This window comes from Gracilinanus agilis, chromosome 5 (genome assembly GCF_016433145.1).
Source record: "Gracilinanus agilis isolate LMUSP501 chromosome 5, AgileGrace, whole genome shotgun sequence".
NCBI classification, from domain to species: Eukaryota; Metazoa; Chordata; class Mammalia; order Didelphimorphia; family Didelphidae; genus Gracilinanus; species Gracilinanus agilis.
Window position 1 is genome coordinate 155,930,746 of NC_058134.1, and position 21,410 is coordinate 155,952,155.

At 36.1% G+C, this 21,410-nt stretch overlaps 1 protein-coding gene across 1 annotated transcript in view; it reads right to left on the reverse strand.

Annotated features, from left to right (window-relative positions):
- Window positions 1-21,410, reverse strand: part of LOC123248609 (gamma-secretase activating protein) — a 107,230-nt gene that overhangs the window by 57,383 nt on the left and 28,437 nt on the right. Inside the window, exons 8-14 of the mRNA XM_044677441.1 lie at window positions 21,146-21,195; window positions 18,784-18,888; window positions 18,500-18,559; window positions 16,848-16,891; window positions 13,746-13,831; window positions 4,237-4,314; window positions 1,550-1,627 (exon numbers count right to left, since the gene is read on the reverse strand). Of these exons, the coding sequence (XP_044533376.1) occupies window positions 1,550-1,627; window positions 4,237-4,314; window positions 13,746-13,831; window positions 16,848-16,891; window positions 18,500-18,559; window positions 18,784-18,888; window positions 21,146-21,195 (501 nt within the window). The remainder of the gene's footprint in view (window positions 1-1,549; window positions 1,628-4,236; window positions 4,315-13,745; window positions 13,832-16,847; window positions 16,892-18,499; window positions 18,560-18,783; window positions 18,889-21,145; window positions 21,196-21,410) is intronic.

The window sequence follows — 21,410 nt, forward strand, 5'->3', positions numbered from 1 at the left end:
GCAGCACAAGCTGGATATGGCAGATGTGGACAGACACATTTGCTGCATGGATTGGTTTTACTTGACTATCTTTGTTACAAGGAAATATAAAAGCAGAGTTGGTTGGTGAATGACACAGGGAAAATGACAGTGAAAAAAGATATTTTTTCACGTGAAAGAAAATGAACAAATTTTGAATAAAACATCATACTATACCTATCTAATGTACCATGGCTGAAGTTAAAGTTCTTAACAGTTGCTATATGCCATATGTGACAGATTAATTATTTTTTAGTTTTTTTAAAACCTTTTCCTTCTTTCTTAGAATCAATACTGTGTATTGGTTCCAAGGCAGAAGAGCAGTAAGGGCTAGGCAATGGAGGTTAAGTGACTTGCCCAGGGTCACAGTGACAGATTAGTTTAACAAATACTATAAGTAGTAACTTTCAATTCTAAAGCAGGCTGCTTTACTTTTCTGAGGGAATGGGGAAGAACGGGAAAGAGTCAGACATCAGACAACACCACCTTGATTTTTCCCTTCAGATACTTCTACCATGGACAAGTTGCTCAATTTAAGTGTTCTAGGTAACTTTCTAAGACTACAGGTTGCAGAGAAAGTGCCATTATGCATTGGTTGAGGGAGTTTTCTCATCTGGGAGTTCTTTTTATCAATGAAAACAAGTCTAGTGTAGTTTGTCTCTCTTTCTGTCTATCTCTCTTATATTTCTGTGTGTGTGTGTCCTGTGCCTGAGTCTGGGCATATCTCTCTCGTATATACACACAAACAGCCTCCCTGTTTTGTCCTGGCTGGCAATGTAATCCACTATTGGCCTGATCCTGTAGCTGCTCAGCATAGAAGCGTTGCCTGGCTCCATTTCCAACCTGGGTTTGTCTGTCACTTTTTATATGTAGTCTGATGACCCTCTGCTCCAAGGGGCTGACCACATTAATGTCAGAACTTAACAAGACATATATATAATCAACTTTAGGCACTTTAAAACTTTCAGCTCAAGCAATCCACCTTTTCCCTCTCCAATAGCAGATCTACAGTCATGTGCCATCACACCTAGCATCTATCTCTTATTCTTACACTTCAAAAAAAAAAAACAACTAATACCAAAAATTGTCTTTTTCCAAATTTATATGATGAAAAGCCCCAAGAACAACAGGTCACTCCAACTCTTCTATGAATCTCTTATGGTCCTGAGGATAACACATACTGAACATATAACTTCTTATTTCCTATAGATTGCTAGAGAGTTGTTACTAACATTTTTACATTACCCTTGAAATTTCAGAAACATTCACAGTATGGCCCTTTCATGACTATTACCCTAAAACCACAGAAGGACATCCAGCCCAGGCTCTAGATAAAAAGGAGAATTACTTTTTCCCAAAATGTTTGGCTAAGACTTCATAAGTCAATGATTCAAGTCGAAATAATAGCAGGTCTAAAGTGGCAGTGTAATTGCAGAACTGAGCGGAGGGGAAAAAATGGTTCTCTAGAAAAATATCATCTACTAGACAGGAGGAGGGGAAATAACAAGAAATGTGCAAGTTGGTCTCCTACCTAGATTAAGGAAAGTAATATCCTTCATTGATAGGTATTCCAGTGTTCCAAGATCAACAGCGAAGGTCTTACTATACCCTGTGGAAATAAAAAATAAGACCTATTTATGCAATACAAGAGATATTAACATACATTTGTTAAGGATTCTAACATTAAAAAGCGACAGCTGCATAAAAAACTATAAGCATTTTGTAAAATGTGATAAAAGGTAAAACTAGACTCAAACATTTTAACTCCTTAGTCCCATATGAGCCTGTAAAACCCAACAATACATTCAGTTATTTTCTGACAGCTGGTGGCTGGGGAGGGGATGGGGGCATAACTCTTATCTTTTACTTTTACTTTAGGCCTTAGGAAATGGCTTTGGGAGGGGTCAGAAGGAAAATCCAGGGAATAAAACTAACTAGCTCACATATACCTATGGCAACCATAAATTTCCCAAGAAAATCTTGATTTTTAGATAAGAAAGTTAATTTTATTCAAAGTTTACAAAAACAAACATTTTCTTGTTAGGTCATACCCATGATTTAGAGGACATGTACATATACTCCATTGTTCATTGCCATTAATAGCTGATTCTTTGTCGATAAAACCAGATAAAACTATTTTCTTCTACCCACAATGGTCTCAATTTTTAGTCTGAGAAAATGCTGCTATGTGGTATAGCATTCACATATATCACTGAGTCTACTAGGCTTCATTCCCCACTTTCCTTACCCTGATGTTTTCAGGCAATTCCCTCTTTAATGCTTTTGAAATTTAAAATGTAATTATTAAGTTATCAAAAACTTTTCCCCAAAGCTCCAAGCCATAAAAAATGCATTTATTTTGTCATTTATGATATGCAAATACATTTGGGTCTTAATTTACTTTCACTCTCCTCTTATGGAAAAATAAGCGGGATTTTAGCCTTCCTGGCATTGACTTCAGGGCCAAGATGTTAATATAACCCTTGCAGAATAGCTGAATCCAATACATCCTGGTAGATGAGTGTAAAAGGTTTGCTAAGATCTACTTCAAAATTATTTTAATTCTACTCATTATGAGTTCACCATACCTACACTATGTATAAAATACATAAATTAGCAACATTCCTTAGCATTGACTTCCCTTTAAATTGTTAGATACACTTATCTGTTCAATCAATCTAATGAATGCATTGTTGTACTAGATTTCAAAAGTCTCTTAACTTACTGGCTTTAGTACTTTAACTTCCCTGAGGAAACAATTTCCTACCTGTGAGATAGAACAAATTGATTAATTCATTGATTATGTTGAATGATGAAAAAATTGATGTTTAATAATAGGAGCTAGATCTGTGATTAAACTGATAAAGGAAACTCCCTCTACCAGCACAGCCTGGCACCCTCTCTGAAACTTATAGAGCTCCTACAAGACTGAGAACTTGTGACTTGTCCAAAGTCAAACAGCCAGTATGTGTCAGAGATGGAACTACAGCCAGGACCTTTCTGACTCATGAGGTCAGCCTCTATCCAAGATGTGAAGCTGCTGGTAGCATTCAACTCTCTGGGAGTAAATATGAATAAATTTGTGGTGTCTTTCTGAATAACAGTAATGCTATTAGCATGACTTGTAGGTCCAAAACATGAAGAAACATTCCTGTCCAAAAAGAAATTATACAAAATCAAAGCATTATTAACAATAACAATATTCCTTATTACTGTACTTCAGAGAACTGTTATTCATTTATATGAAATCTACCAACGCTGAGAAACTAGAAAATAGTGGAAAGACTAGAAAATGTGGCTGAAACTTTTTAAATAAGATTTTTTAAATGTAGTCTCAAAGTCCTTCAACTATTTTGGAAAAATAGACATATAAAGGCCAAGAGCAAACTTGTAATCTCCCAGAACACAACTAGCTCTGATTATTACTAGTTGCAATAAAAATTAGAAAGTTGTTTTAACTCCATAAGCCCCACTTTTCCCATCTGTAAATTGGAAAGAAGAATAAGTCCCTCCCAGGGGTGTTGTGAAGGTGTGAACCTTAACTTGTTAACCTAAATGTTAATTATTATCATTGCTTTGTGTTTAGCTCCCTCCAAGTCTTACATCACATGTTTCCCTAATCCCAAAATGCTTGTTCATATTCCAAATCTACTATTCAAAATCCACCATAAATAATCACTTCTTCCATGAATGTTTTTCTAATCCACTGTCTCCTCTAGTCTCTCAAGAAACTTGAAATTATCCCTTCTTCATACCTCATAGTTCAATGTCCTCTTTTACACTTAGCATGTTCTAGTTGGTCTTACATTTATCTATGTAAATGTATCACCATCTATAAAGTGAGGTAGATAGGTTCAAAGGATAGACTGCTGCACCTGGAGTCAGGACAGAGTTCAAATCTAGGCTCAGACACTTACTGTGTATAACCCTGGGCAAGTCATCTAGTCTCTGTTTATCTCAGTTTCCTCATCTGAACATTGGAAAAGTAATAGTATCTACCTTCCCCAAGGTTGTTGTGCAGATCAAATAACATAATATTAGTAAAGTGCTGACCAGGGTGCCTGGCACTGTGTTTAATAAATGAATATTCCCTTTCTTTTAAATAGTAAACCAGCCCCTTGAGGCAATCTAGCTTATTTATCTCAGTATCAGAGTCTTAGGCAATGCACTGTATATACCAGAGATTTAATTTATTCAAATAGCTATCAGGTAAAATACCTTTATGGAGGTAGAATACTGAATATGTAACTTGTTCCTGAGTAGCCAATTTCTTGTTGTAACACACGCACAAACTTCCTAGAAAGGAAACAGTAGACAATAATATCAAAAACAGATTTGCAGCCTAAAGAATACATGGTTGGTCACAACTACTTGAAATTATGTTTTTCTGGATGTCCTTTCATCCTATAGATAAATACCCTTTTGTTGGAGTGAGCATCTCAAAGCTGGACAGAAACCATCAGTTAAATGAGTCTTAGCTGCAGGCTTAATAGACATACAACCAACAGTACACTGGAAGTACCTGGAACCACCTTGCAAGAGCTAATTATTAAATTTTCACTGTAAGCATTTAAACCTTGGAAATAGGCATATGTCATAAATCAAGGCTTGATTTATTATTCTGCTGATTTCTAGACTTAAGGAAGGAATGAAGAAAATGCTAATGATGCAGATTAAACTTAAAGGTGTGTTGGGTTTACATTTTTTCGAAAGCTGATTTTTAAACATTTACCAGCACACCACAGCTCATAATCTACTAATTCAATTATTTTGGTGAATATTAAACTCATCGATAGGTTTTCAATATAATATATAACTTTATATATGACTCTGCCTCTTGAATTTGTTTTTACAGTTTTGTGTTTGTGCTACATCCATCATTAAACTGTATAATCTTGTTTTTCATTTCCTCTAACTTTCCTCAAAGCCTTGAATAATGCTTCCCACAAAGAGTGAACTCAACAAATACTGTGAACTGACACATGACTTTTTCAAATCCTAGAAATGATATAATTCTATTCTAAGTCTGAGAAACAAAAAAAAATGAACTATCTGCTTCAATTACACAACTCATTAATCTTTGTTGGAGATATTTTTTTCTTTAAAAAAAATTCCACAGACTGAATGCCTCATCCAACAACTGAGACTTTTGTTCTCCCTTTACAAGGAGACTTGACTTGTGTGATATTTCTGTAATTCATTTTAATTGGAATTCTGAGTTCATATTCTGTACTTTAAAGTTACATTTACATTCACAAGCCCTATGAAATGGAAAGCAGTAAAATGCCTAGCTTTTTTTTTAAAAGCTAGCTCTTGCTTGGTCATCAAAGGACCTCGAAGGCCTCCATACTCTTACCCAATCAGAAATGCCTTCAGACTGAACTATAGAAATGTCATATGTCCTTGTTAAGAACATTTTTTTAAAGTTCTTCTTATGACTTACAGAAATAGTCAGATAATAGATGCAAATTTGTTGTCAGTTGTATTCAATGCCATTCACAAGTTTGTAAAGGTATTTCTTCATCTGTAACATGATGACAAACTAAGGCAAAATATTAAACACCTCTTAGTTGGAAAGGACCTTAGAACTGAACTGATCCAATCCATACCTAAAAGGAAATTGCCTCAAAAACATCCCAGTCAAAGGATCAGGCAGGCTTTGCTAAAAGGTCCTTCTAAAGAGCTCTGACTACATTACTGCCCAAGGCTGTCCATTACAGCTTTAATTGTTAGAAAGCTTTTTATCCTACTTCTACCCTTTGGGACCAAGCAGGCTATGTCTATCCCATTTTCCACAGAGCAACTCTTCAAACACTTTAAAATACCCCATCTCTCTGCTCAAGGCTAAATATCCCATTCAACCAGTCCTTTTAGGATCTCAAGACTCTTCACCATCCTAATAACTCTCATGTGGACACCCTAGAGATAATGACACACTTCCTAAAATAGAGTTCCCAGAACAGAACACAGGGCTACAGACATGATTGACTCAGGGCAAGCTACATAGACCTGTCTCTTCCCCTGCCCTGAATTCTATGCTTCTCAATGTAATTGAAAAAGGATTTTGTTTGGTTGGTTTTTGCTTTGTTTTGTTTTTATTTCCATGCCACTTAGTTGACTCATTTCAAGCTTACAAACCACCAAAGCCCTCTGATCAGTTCATATAAATTATCATCATAACTCCTGTGCTTGTGAAGTTGATTTTTTGAACCCGTGCATAGGATTTTGCATCTATCTTCAGTAAATTTAGTTTTATTAGTTTAAGCCCACTGTTCTGGACTATCAAGAATTTTCTGGAGCCTCACTCTATCACTGAATATGTGAGCTATTTTTTCCAGCTTTGTATCATTTTCAAATCTGATAAGAAAATTAAAAATGTAGTCACTGAGTATATAACAGAAAGCTGAAGTTAGACTTTTTGCATTTGATTCCCTAATCCATGAATTTGCTACCTGTTCCTCTCTATTCTTCAAAGTCCAAGTCATTTTAGGGATTTAGCTTTTATCCAGATTGACAAATTGTACTGATTACTTGCAATCACCAAACCTTTTTTTTTAACTTTGCACCAGATTTTCCTCAAAAGTTGCTGCAACCCACTCCCCCAATCCCTGTTTTTGCTGCTCAAATAGCCAAAGAAGCCGAAGAGATGAATACTTCACATTTCTAATTCTTTATCAATAACACACTAAGTCCTGGTACTAAGTCCCTATACCATATACCTTACTTTGAGGAAAGAGAAGAGAAGTATAAGAAAAAATGTCAAAATACCTTTTTCATAATCTTTATGTCAAAACAGATCTTTGAGTTATGTTCCTGTTTACAATATAGAGCTTATACCAATGCATTACAGTGTCAAAAGTCTCCAACTCACTCTGCATTTATGCAACATTTTCTTTTGCAAAGTTCTCAAAAAAACACCCTTCGGACTAGTTATTCCTCTCACCATTATTCTGCGGTAAATCAGATGTTTGGAATAATGCTAAAATGTGGCAGAAAGAGAATATGCCCAAAGAAAATACCCTGAAGGCTCATTTTTAATAGTAAGTCAGTCTAAATCCATTAAGTCGGTCACAATCCATTCCAATAAACATTTATTGTACACTGACCAGGCATAAAGCCCTCTTGGGGATATAAAAACAAAATAAAAAGGAATTCCTGCTCCCAAGAAGTATATATTCAATTTTGTATGTAGAATTTACATGATTAAGTATTATCAAGATAATCTGAGAAAGAACATTAACAGGAAAATCTTGCTGCTCATTACTACCACCACTACTGTAATGCACTGGCATAACTAAAGTCCTGTGAACAGGAGCATCGTTCAAAAATCTATACTGACATAATAGCAAAAGGAAATGGGCTTTGGGCATCCAAAATCACAAAACAGCGGCTACCACAGGGTGGGTTGGGATATTCAGTTATGTTTGTCTATCACAAATTTACTATTCATTAGATAAAGAGAGAAGACATCATTTGAAAGGCAAAGCTTATTGATGTGTCCTGTGTACCTCATGAATGTGTTATAAATTTCTACTGATGGTGATCATAAAAAAATCAAAACTATCTGCCTTTCTATGGCAGTGAGGCAGCACAATGGAGAGCACCAGACCTGGAGTCAGAAAGACCTGGGTTCAAATCTGGCATCAAATACTTTCTACCTATGAGACTCTGGGTAAGCCACTTAACTCCAATTGCCTAGCCCTTGCCACTCTTGTACCTTAGAACCAATAATTAGTATTGATTCTAAGGTAAACGTTAAGGTTTTTTCCCCTTTAAAACTAACTGGTTATCAGATAATTTTCAACAATAAGAATTTATAATATTAATTTTCCATAGGATGGTATCATTTTGAACAATTACAACAAATCACATAAAACACCAAAACACAAATGTAATTTCTTAACCAAGAACCAGAAAACCAACTTTATGAGAATGAATAAAAATGTAGCCCTTTGCATTTTATGAAAGTGATATAGGACTTGGGGTTCTTTTCTATCCTTCTCTCTCCAGTAGAAGATGCCTCAAAAGAGATTTAGTCAGCAGATTATTGGCTATTAAAGTAGACTCGGTACTTAGCTAAATACTTTAGAGGAAAGGAATGAGAGTTTCCTCCCTTCAGGGACTAGGGAATACATATTCACTCATGTGCATGCAGAGAATGAGGCTCATTATTTTATCGATAACTACCCTGAAATTGGATGTGATGGACCAGACCACCTGTTTCGTCCTATCCTTCTCCAACACTAAATCTCCCAGGAAGTGATTCTTCAACCACATATACAAAACAGGTCATTTGAAAAGGCCTTCTGTGGAACTCTGAACTGACAACTCATCATTGAATTCCCTTGGTTGGAAAACAAAAGTGGATTCTCAGAAGTGCTCGATCTTAGCCAATCTGGAAGAATCCCATTTGACATAGGCTGCATTCTGACTCTAGTGTTGGCTGTGGAGAACAGGGCACATTTTCTTCTCTCACAGACACTGCTGAGAGAGGAAAAAGCAGACTTATTCACAGCTCATACCATTTAAACGGATTGAGTATTTTACTTGATATGGCATGGTATGTTATAGCCTGTATATAAAATCATGAAGTAGACAGTGAAAATAGAAATAGTGAATCCGGAAAGTACCACCTCAGAATTCAACAAAGAAAGAAGAACAAACACATCACAGAGGTTATTTTTATAGGAACCACAGAAAGCAGTTTAACTCCACACACTGCTAAAGGCAGGTGGTCAATTAGTCATCCAAATATGGAATACTGAGAACAGTTAAGGGACTTAACCATTTTCTCTTTTAAAATACAGCTTTTAGACAGCTACCTTTAGGATATCCTTTCTCTGCACTTCCTTATTACATATACCAACAACCCCCATTATTTAGCTTTCCAACATCAGGCTGGAAGAATCTAAACAATAACTATTCCAATACTATGCCATGATCACAGAAATAAGTGTACAACATGCCAATGTCTCAGGCATGTGTAAAGACTGAAATAAGTTGCATTATCATAAGAATACTTACCAAAAATGCAACTATCATATCCGTTTCCCTCTGTGGTTTTGTTACCTTAGTATTATGTTCTTTTTTATTTTTAATTTTAATTCATTTACTTGTTTGTCACATTAAAATAACCTAGTAATTCCCTTCCTTCCTCCCCTTTCTCCATTAGAGAAGGCATCATTGATAAACAGTTATATGGGTATATAAAGCAATGTTTTGCTTAGTTCTGTTTATCATTTCTTTCTCTAGAAGTGGACCCACACAAGTTATTCTTCAAACAATATTTCTGTTGCTGTATACAACTTTCTCTTGGTACTGCTTGATTCAGTTGTTATAACTTCATGTAGGTCTTTCCATATTAAAAAAAAATTCAGCTGTTTATCATTTGAGAAATGATGTGGAAGTGTCTAACAATTGAATTAAATATCCAACATCTCACAAGGAATGAATCAAGGAAAACGGGATTTATTAAATATTGATTATGACACAAAGTACTATATCATTGGTAGAGAGCAAAACAGAAAAAGCAAGACAGTCCCTATACTTAAGGACCTCACATTCTAATAGGGTAGGGGTCGGCAATGTATGGCTCTCGAGACATATCTGGCTCTTTTGAGGGCCAGATATGGCTCTTTCTGCAGGAGCCATAAAGTCCATTTTTTTTCAGGTGCTGTTACAGGAGCGCACACTGTGAGCACTGTACGGCTCTCACGAAATTACATTTTAAAAAATGTAGCATTTATGGCTCTCACGGCCAAAAAGATTGCCGACCCCTGTAATAGGGGAAAACAATACATATAGAAAGACTCAATTGCAAGGCAGACAGAAAAAGCCAGCAGTACACTGGTAAAGTAATGCTAATGCTTCTTTTTTGTGTCATTTCCATTGACAAAATCGTATTTTTTACTGACGCTGAGCCACCTGAAAGTGCCAAAGACTTGGATGGCAAGAACTTTCTTTTCTGAGTCTTTAGTAGCAATGACTGCTGAGCAAATAGAAATCATAGCACACCAAGAGATAGCTGGCCATGTCTCATTTCCACAAGAGTTGTTGTTCCCTTGGACAATAACTGGAGGGATTGGTGTGGAAATAGTGATGATGCAGGGGTAGGGGAACGGTTATTCCCAAGGTTCTTGGTCTCACCAGCTCACTGGTAGCAATTAGTTACCAGTTGATGCTAATAGTAGAGGGGGATAGCAAAGACTCATCTCTAAAATGACTACAGAGGCTGGCCTGGACTTAGTCCTAGAGCCTTTAGGGAAGTAAAAAGAGAGAGGGGAAATGTTACTAATATGGCTATAGCAATTTGCAGTCATATTTTTTTAGAACCTCCATTTAAAGCTTACTTTGTCAGCTCACCATAGTATGTGTGTGCCCCTGAAGATAAAACCATCGAAATATAAACTGGAATATCCTGCCTGGATGGAAAGGCAGCAAGAACAAATCTGGTGAAAGACTTTATGACCATTGTCAGAGGATCAACCTAGCTCAATTCTGAGATGTTCACCTGTGAATCAGCCAGAAAGTAATTGGGGGAGGGAGGGAAGGGGAGACCTACAAAAATTCTCAGAAAGACCATTTACTGAGTTTTAGAGAGATTCTGATAGCCTGATGTCAGTTGAAGTAGTACGACATACTGAAACAATTTCAGATCCTTAAAAGAGTAAAGAAATGACTCAGTAAGTTTGAGAATATTCTTTATTAAATATAGGCACTTCAATATAACACTGATATCAGAATAATACAGCATGGTGGACTCCCAAAGTTGGAAGAAACCTCAATGGACATCTAGTTCAACTTCTACCTGAGCAAGAATCTATGAAATAACGTATATGAAGTACTTTATAAAACACAAAGTGTTATGTACATGTTAGCTTCTATTTGCTATTCTATTCCTCTACAATGTCACTGACAGGTGGTCATCAAGTTTTTGTTTAAAGACCTCTCCGGGATATGATTGGGGATATAGACTCTAAATGAGTACCCTAGTGCAAATATCAATAGTATGGAAATAGGTCTTGATCAATGATACATGTAAAACCCAGTGGAATTGTGTGTTAGCTATGGAAAGGGATGGGGGAAGGGCAGAGATAGAACATGAATCCTGTAACCATGGGAAAATGTTCTTAATTAATTAATTAATTAAAGATTTTAAAAATTGATAAATAAAATGAAAGAGTTGGACTAAAAAAATAAATAAAGACCTTTCAGGAGGGAGAACTATCTCCTGAGGTAGCCCACTCTACATTTGGTCAGCTCCGTTTTTTAAGAAGTGTTTCCTTGTATCATACCTAAATATGTCTTTTTGGAACTTCTTCCCTTTTCCTCTAGCTCTTCCCTATGGAACCAAGTAGAACTCATTGAATCCTTTTCCTCCTGATAACCTTCATTTATTTGGGAAGAGTTATGTTTCCCACCAAACTCTGTCTTCTCTTCCCTAGGCTTAAGGTCCTCAGTGCCATCACCAAATATCATACGTTAAGAGCTCAAGTATATCACTCTCCTGGTGAAAAGTATCTCAAGATACTAAGTTATCTAACTCCTTCCTTAAAGTTGACCCCTAGAAAATATGGCCTCAGGACTCTTCTTAGCTGTGTGACTTAGGGGGCAAGTCACTTAACTCCCATTGCCTAGCCTTTACCAAATACACAGTTTTGATTCTAAGACAGAAGATAAGGATTTTTTTTAAGTTGGCCCTAGAAATGAATATAGCTGAGGACTTAGGTGAGTAAAGTACAACACAATTATCACTTCCTTACTCCTAAACAATATGCCTTTCTTAAGGTGCCTAATATATTTTTGGCTATCATATTATACTTTATATATATATATATATCATATTTTGACTCCCATTGAGTGTATAGTATACTAAAACACTTGAATTTTTCAAAAAAGTAAGGTTAAGCTAAAACATTCCTTTTTGTTACTTAGAAAACTGCATTTTTAAAGCTTTTGTAAGAAATGTTTTATGTTTCTTCCTATTAAATCTCTTTTTACTAGAATCAGCCCAACATTCTAACCTATGGAATTCTTTTTGGTTCCTGAGTATGTCACCCAAAGTGTTAGATATCTCTCTCTGTTTTGAGTCATCTGGAAACTAGATGAATATATCATTTATGCCTTTTCCCCTGTTACTAATAAAAATATTTAAAAATACAGAGCCCAGGGTACTCTGGTGGAGGTATTTTGAGTTAATATTGAGTCCTTTATAATTCTTTGGGATTTGATATTCATGCCTATTTGCAGATCCATATCTATCCATCTTAGCCATAAGAATGCCTTGAATTTCCGTGTTATATCAATCTTTCTCCAATGGATCAATCAAAAGGAGACACTATGTCCTTAAAGCATAATCAATTTAATTTTCGTGTAGGCTGGTTAGCCTCACTCTCACTCCTGACCACAGATTATCTTACAAAAAATATGCCTGAGTCCAGTATGGGGGTACATACCTGTAATCCCAGCTACTAGTTGCGGTTGAGGCTGGTGGACCTCTTAGGCTCAAGAGGTCTCAACTACAGAGAGCTAAGCTGATTGAATACCCTCAATAAGTTTGATATTAATATGATGAGTGCCTGAAAGCAAGGTTGCCTAAGGATGGGCAACATGGTCCAGGTCATAAACAGAGCAGATCAAAGTTATCATACTGATCACAGTGGGACTGAGCCTGGAGGAGATAAAGAAATCCTGTCTCTACCTGCCCCCCAAAAAAGCTATATATCCTTCTGATAAGGGATATCAGATGAGATTTTATAGATAGGTTCATCACAGTTCTTAAAAAATAATTCAAAGCATATGATATTCAAATGATGATTCACTTCCATTTAAGGACAACAACACACTTATCAGATAGAAAGTTATCTTTGAAAGAGAGGACACAATTTGGTATAATAAAATGCATCTGTGATTTCATCAATTTGGACCTTCTCTCCAATGATGCAGATTATAACCCATCTGCACCTGCTTTCCTGTAGAACTCTCGTCCACGTTGACTCTTAAGTTCAATGGGAGAAGAGGAGATCCAATAAGTTGGCAAGGGATGAAGGGGTCATGTTCTTTCCCCTGACATTTAAAGGATACCAAAAAAAAAAAAAAAAAAAAAAAAAGCTGGACAGTCTGTTATCAGCAATGACCAGTAAAGGCATCTTCTTCTTTGCCTACAGGTCTCTCTTACCCTAATTCCACTTTCAGTTCTCTTATTTTTTATGTTATAGCTGGCTCATACCTTCCAAGTACCCATTATATTTTGCTTGTTATTGTATATTCTCAAAAGGATCTAAGACTTCACCCCTGTGGAAGCTCCCTACAAAATATGAATCTCAACCCACCCATACCTGCCCATCCAGCTTGATTCTTGACCAGGACTTCCCATAAGTTGACCATATGAAGCCCTAATCCCCCGTAAGCAGCTGGCCCAACTCCTCTCTCTATCCTAAATTTGTTTCATGTAATACTCATTTTTAACTCTCTGGATGTTGTAGCATTGCATTACTCGTAGCAATATAATAACACTGGCAGAATTGCTAGCATTGAAAAGGATAGGCTTTGTTTCTCACACAGGTTTGAGTATATTGAAATCCATAATAAAATGAATCACCTTTAATGTGGTTTTAATACAGGTTCTTTTTGAAACCATAAGTCAACAATGTGACCATTTTTAGAGAATCTTAGTATACATATATTATGGTGACTAACAGTAAGGGTAAAGATAAGCCTGGTACTACCTGTGTGACTGGTAAAAACATGTAGATTCAGATCTTTGGACAACACTCCTTGATTCTGAGAGTCTTCATACCCAAAATTCACGAGCCTAAGAGCAAAAAAAAAAAAAGAAAGAAAGAAAGAAAAAAGAAACAAACAAAAAATATTGGAACTAGATTATAAAATACAGTGTTCATTCTTACAATTTATGAATAGTCACTGAAATATAACAGGGATGGTAGCATAAAGAATTCAAGAGCCTTAGTTTCTAAGCCTTGTTCAAGCCAGGAATAATCTCCATGACTGCTATGGGCAAATCACTTGACAGCTGTGAGCTGCAGGTTTCCCACACTCATCTATAGAATGAAGAGCTTAAGGCCAAGCTTCTACCTCTATGACTCCTTCATCTATTACTCACTCCTTCCATCTCCATCGCTTCCTTCATCCCAAGTATCCCTAAATAAGCAACAGTAAACTGCTCTTATTTACCTGTTTATGAATAAAAAGAAAGGATGGAATGAAACAAGTATTCACTGAGTGCCTGACACTGTGCTAGGCACTTCACAAATATGACCTCTTTTGATCCACAACCCTGGGAGGTAGGTGCTATTATTTACATTTGAGGAAACTGAGTCAACAGAAGTGAAATAATTTGCTCAGGGTCACACAACTACTATCTGAGGCCACATTTCACCTCAGGTTATCCTGAACCCCAACCTAGCACTTATTCAGGGAGCTACCTAGCTATCTCATAAGAACATGGTTTTATTTGAGAACTTAAAGATGTTTGGTGGCAATTTCTTCATAGGGATTTATGTCAACCAATGGAAACATTCATGCTAAATTACTTCATATTTTTTTAAAATGTCACTCCACCATGTGTGACTCTTTGTGACTCTCCGAACCATATTGTTCATGAAGTTTTCTTGGCAAACATACTGGCATGGTTTGCCATCCGCTCCTCCCTTGGTTAAGGCAAAGAGGATTTTGCTAACCAGGTTCACACAGCTAATAAGTGTATCACTGAGTATACTAATAAGTATCTACTGAGCCTCCTAAGTGCCTTCTTAAAAAAAATACTTTGCTCCTTTCCAGATACCATATAAAAAAGAGTATGCCTGTTGTTTTTTAAAATTATTCACAAGTAGAATTATAATCATTTTACTTTATGAGGAATTTAACTTATGAGGAATTACTTTATGAGGATTTGGGGATTTTTTTTTCTATCCCTCTTACTTATCTTGGTTCAAACAATATTTGAAAAAGATTTTCCCAATAGATAGTAGAAAACACTATGGCATTTATAACAAGAAAGGGGAAATTCACTCAGAAAAGTACCATAAAAGGTTTCAGGATAGACCACACAATACTCCTAAATCTGCCTTTTCTGTCTTCTCCAAGGTCTGGCTTGATGATAGCATATGGGTGGGAATGTTGACTTTCAGAATGAAATCATTTCATTTGCATAGAACTTCCTTTTATTAACAATAGGCGATTGTCAGGGAGTTAACACATTTGACTTCTCAAAAAAGAGGGCAAATGTTTCAGTGGATGGAGCATATCTAAAAGGCAGCATAGGTGAGTCTAACTCCAAAAAAAATAACATTACTGCCAAGTGGAGAAATCTGAGCCCCCAAATATTTAATTACTTTTTTTTACTCTAAAGGCAAAAGTACTTTAGTGATTTGTGTTTCTGGTGGGGGCTACTAAAAACAAGTGGTTGTGGTATTTCTCTTCTCACCCTAAAGTGCAAACTGGACATAGCCACGACATGGAATGTGGTCAGCATGCCAAAAAAAAGGAGAGAGAAGTTATCATGTTCTGACTGAAGCAGAACTGAAAGTTCTCATATGGCTAAAAAAACCCCCAAAAAAACCCCAAATCTATTACTAGCAAAATATAATGCAGCTTAGATTTAGTAAGACTAATTCAGAATGACTGTTGATTCTAATATGTACAAGTACCTTTGTAGTAGATTTCTATCATATCTCCTTTCATCACATGTACATTCATGCCATTCTACTTTTTAGGTAAAAGGGATGGAAGACAAAAAATGAGTAAGAAGTAAGAAAGGCATTTCTGTGCTCTAGGATAGTTTGGAAAATTGCAAACACAAGCAAATGGGCATGCATTTACACACACAGTATTAGCATCTAAAGGAATTATTCAGCCTTCATTGTCACACAGATTTGATTCATCATAAAATTAATAGCTAAGTGACAAGTGTCATTCCTAGCATTAAAAACATGCCATTTATAAGAAGAAGAAAAAACAATGAAAAAACATTCTCTGCTGTGCCCTTTGCATGTTCCATCTGCCCACACTGTTTCAGCTCTGCTCGAAAGCTGAAGTGGAATGAATAACCTGCAGCATCCCCTTGGACAGTTATGAGGATAGAGTTCTGTTCCTTTGTTTTAAATATGATTTATTCCTTAATTGAAAACCAAAAATAGTTCTGGAGAGTGAAAATGCTTCTCTCCTCGCAGCAGAGACAAAGGGCATGATGTGGTATTCTTGCCTAATTGGTTTTCTTTGTTACAAAGCCAATCAGAAAAGGGAAGATTTCAAGAAAAACAAAATAAGTAAAAAACAAAAGGCATCAACAAAACTTCTAAAGAAAACATAGCTTACACCTAACCATTTGATGATCAGGATGGAGATGAAGATTTTTCCTCAATTATAGGGGAAAAAAAGAAATACTTTTATAGATCAAAATGCATGGAAATACCTGGTAGAATCAGAAAGACCCTGCAAATCAGTGTGACTAATTGATTATGAACTAACTATGAATTTTGAGATCCTTTCTTGGATAAAGTGGTTAGTTTAATTATGCTAATTTGAGAATAACAGAGAATTGGTTTTTTCCCACAAAGAAAACTTTTGTCTTACCCACCATTCGACAAATACGTTTGGGGAAAATCCTGTATTTGTGATAAGAGAGAATTCAGCACTTCCCACATGTCTAATGAATGTCATGGTACTGAACTGTGTGGCACGAGAACTAAATTAAACTCAACCAACCCTTTCCCTTAGGTAGCCTTCAATCTAAAAGGGAGGTTAGAGCATACATCATTTTGTCCACATGAATATATTAAAAATTCAAAAGTAATCCATGAACTGCTGACCTTAATCCAGTGGCACAGAGTGAAATGTCCAAGGGAACTTCAAACTTGAAAATCAGGAGAGTTAGGAAGGAAGGAACAAAAAAGTTATATTAACAAAAGGAAAAGAGAGCATTGTATCCTCAGAAAACTCAAACTACCTTCATATACATCTGAGCAATTCTAGCTTTACCATTATTGGGGCTATTCACAAAAGTTCAATCACAGAAAGCTTGTTGGTTTGTTTTTTTTTTTATTATTATTTCTTTATGATCAAAGTCTAGTGCATCTTTCATAGTATGTCCATGCCTATCTTTTAAGGTCAGACTCAGCAAACTTTTTCTCAAATTCTTTTTAAAATAGGTTCCTTTGAGGAGCCCAAGGAAAGCTATAACCATATAAGACTCATAACAGGCCAGTGGAGGAATAGGCAGCAGCCATTATAGTATACCTCTGTGACAATGTCAATATGGCTTTAGAAATTGAATGGAATTAAGAAAGTACATTTTTTTAGCAAAGCCACAAGTCAGTATCAACTATTATACTGCTATAACACCCATGATCTAGCCTCAGTTGGCAGTTCAACTATTAATCCTTGTCTACGGTGAGGAACAGGTCCTAACAAAATGGTGGACTCCTCTCTTAAGTCTGTATAATGGAGTAAGAAGAAAAAATTGAGTTGTTTCATGTTCCCAGCTCAAGCTCCTTTTCCCCCACATTTACGTCAACAGGACATGGCAAGGAACCTACAATAGGTTAGTTCCCTTTAAGAGGCTAACAGCTGAAGTTGCTTTACTTTAAAGTGAATGATTGGGGTTGTAAATTGCACTTCAATCAGCTGGCTCTTGTGATGAGAATATAAAACCCTCTAGAAACCATCCAATGGTGAATGAGGGGAGACACTGATTCATGTTAATAAAAGGGAGCCTGCAGGATCCCATTCCTGGTACTTGCTTAACGGGCTCGTGAGTACCCATTCTCATGAGAATGAAATAAAAGAGTTTTGCCACATTTACTCTGAGTTCAAGATTCTTTTGAGCAGATCATTGTTCCTCTCGTCTATAATGGGTTTTTTGGTATGCATTTTATTTTATTTTATACGTTTAAAAGGACTATTCTGAGAAATCCATAGGCTTCACCAGATTATCTGAAGGATCCATAATACTATATATATATATGTACATATATATATATATGTCTCAGCATCAGCAATCAGCAATATTTATATATAATACACATATGCTGTCTCATCTATAAGGTTATCAAAAATGTCTGCTTCATGTGGAATGACATTGCTAAGTTTTGAGCTAGTGATAATGATTTTTTTCTGATTAGCCTATACATATTTACATAGTTTCCCACCACTATCCCAATGTCCCCAGTTCATTTTGGAGCAAATAAGAAGATATTTAACCACTTTAGACTCTATCAACTATAGCCTAATTTCTTACTAACCCTGCCCTTACACCTAAGATACTCTGACTCCACAAAGCATATTTTATTACTAACCTTTCCAGCCCTCTTCTTTATCTAATACATGACTATACCTAGAGAGTATTCTAGCTGCCTCTCTAGTTTCTGAATGCTTAAATATATAATGCCATTGGTTGTTTATAAATATAACCTACAACACAAGCTCATTAGAAGGAAAATATATAAATGAAGGTTGGACTTACGATTAAGTTAAAATTCTCATCAGCATAGAACTGGATACACTTCAAGATACTTTCTGATTTCTAAAAAAAAAAAGCCAGTTTATGATCAAAATTAATGAAACAAAACACAACGAAAGAGGTTACTACTGAAAACTAAAGATGTACACAGACAAAACTGGGAAGAGAACATTTTTACCACTTTGATAGAACTACATCTCCAAATAATGCTTCTTAAAAGTAATAATCACAAGAAATAAAAATTTTATACAGAAAATGAAAATGCCAAGTGGATTCTTTTTTTTTACCTTTAGGTTGATATAGTATAATCTCTGTTCTGACATATCCCATTGGGCCCAAAGAAAGTCCTCAATAACTCGGTCTCTTGGGAGATGACCTGAATTTTTAATCACCTGATGGAGTAAAAGGATTTTTTTAGACCATATATAACTATTTTTAAAAGAAAAGCAATAATCAGCATCAGCAATCAAGAATCTCATGGATAAAAACTGCTCTTAAATATTTCACTAATAATTCCTTCCAATTATTCTTTCAGGTAGGACTTTATCAATTACATCTTCTAGGGAGGCATCCTAGCTAGGCTACTCCCATTGGAAGTCAGCAGTTGATTCAGACTTCCCAGCCTTTTACATAACCTAATGAAAGCGCTTCAACTTTGAAGGCAAAGAAGCAAGTACACCCACAGCTACAATAAAATACATATCTGAAACAATACAGAATTACATAACAGGAAAGTACCAGAGAGGTCATCTAGTTCAACCTCTTCATTTTATAGACCAAAAAAAACTGAAGTTAGGTGATTTTTCCTAACCCATTCAAGGGGTTAGATGCAGAAGTAGGACTAAAACTCAGACCTCCTTGTTAATGATCTGTGGATCTTTCTACTATACCAATGGTTCTCAAAGTATAATCCTGGTATCCCAGGAGGTCCACAAGGTCAAAACTATTTTCCTAATAATACTGAGACATAGCATGGAAAATACCAATAAATAAAACCTATGTAAACAAAAGCTCTTGGGGAGAGAGTGTGTCCTCAATAATTTTTAAAAGCGTAAAGAGGTCCTGAGACCAAAAAGCTTCTATACTTGTACAGTGCTGCCTCAAAGTAATTATAGCATTGCTATAATTATCATCACCCCCACCCCAATTTACCCATCCGGCTTCAAAGTATGCTATACTGAGGCAGATAGAACAAAAGAAGAAACAGTCTAGAGACAACCAATGTGAGGGAGCTTTAAATGGCTACTATATATTTTTGCTGATATTCATACTTCAAACTTGGGGTGAATTTCTCTTCAGAGGCTTATTTGGGGGATGTAGAATTTAAAGCAAAAGTTTTACCTCATCTAAGACCAGTGGTTCCATTCACTATAATATCCTGTAGTATTTAAGAATGACATGAAACTAGTCTGGGGAAGCCTGAAGATTGGCAGAATGGAGCAAGGATTGCCTCACTGGTTTTCTTCTTAATTCAAAAAGCATTCCCAAGAGGCAAACAGACACCAGAGGTGTTTGCCTCCAGGCCATAGACATCCAGGCTAATTTCTAAGTCATCTATAAATAAAAGAGCTTTTTAACTATAATATAATAATAATAAAATAAAAGAGCCATTGTGGAAAGAGCTTGCTATTTAGAAGCAGGAGAAACCTAGGTTCAAATCCCTACTCCAACACTTCCTAGTTGGGTGGCCAGTTTAATCTTTCTGTGATTCCACTTTCCATGTATGTAAAATGTATGTGGTAATATCTGTAGCATACATTCATATATCTATGGTGATGATCAGATATATAATATTTGTAATGTAATTTGTAACTCTTAAAGGACTGTGTAAACATTGGCTATTATTTTCCCTTCTCGTATTATTGCCATCCTCATTTGGTCAGACCTGAGTTTGTAGCAGATTTGAAGGAAATCATGGAAACTTAGATTTAGTGGTAGAGAGGATCTTAAAAGTCATCTACGCTAATCCCCTTGTTTTTCTTCTAACAGATGAGGAAATTGAGGCCTGAAGAAGATAGACAAGTTCTAAAGGCAGAATTCGAATTTAAGTCTACTGACTAATTCCAACAGCTTTTCTAGAGCGCCATTCTGTTCCTAACTGTTTACTTCTTTTCTGATTAAAACTTGGGGATATGACTTTCTTTAGTAGTAAATTCAGTTAGGTGGCACAAAGGAATAGAGCACTGGACCAAAAATTCAGGAAGACCTGAATTCAAATCCAGTCTCAGACACTTACTGGCTATGTTACCTTGGGCAAGACATTTAAACCTCTGTCTGCCTCCTTTTACTCAATATCATCATCATTATTATCATTTAAAGCCATAGGCTTAAACTTCAAAGTATTTTCATGTTCTAATATTATTGTCCTTTTTATGGCAGGAATGAATTGTTTGAGGTTTTTAGCCTTTACCGTCTGTCTTAGAATAAATATCAATTCCAAGGCAAAAGAGAAGTAAGGACAAGACAAGTGGGATTAAGTGACTTGTCCAAGGTCACACAGCTGGGAAGGGTCTGGGGCCATTTTTGAGTCTATGACTTCTTATCTCCAGGCCTGAACTCTCTATCCACTGAGCCACCCTCCTGCTTGGGAATGAATTGTTTGTGGAAGAATTGTGAATCGCAGGGTTAGGGAAGGGTCCGAGTACTTACCACCCTATTTTCATCTTCCCCGACGACTTGGATGTGAAATTGTTCAATATCTTAAAAAATAAAAAAGGAAGAAAATTCAATATTTATGACAAATAGGATTAAGGCTTCCAGTTAATGATTTGGCACAGAAGCCGTCATGAACAAAGCCCTGTGGGAATACAGATTAAATGACAGGACACAAAGCAGTCCAACTCCAGATGGTGCCCTCACAATAAATGCTCAATTACAAACTGTGCCCTTTTCCACCTCGTGGGCTCTTTCAAGC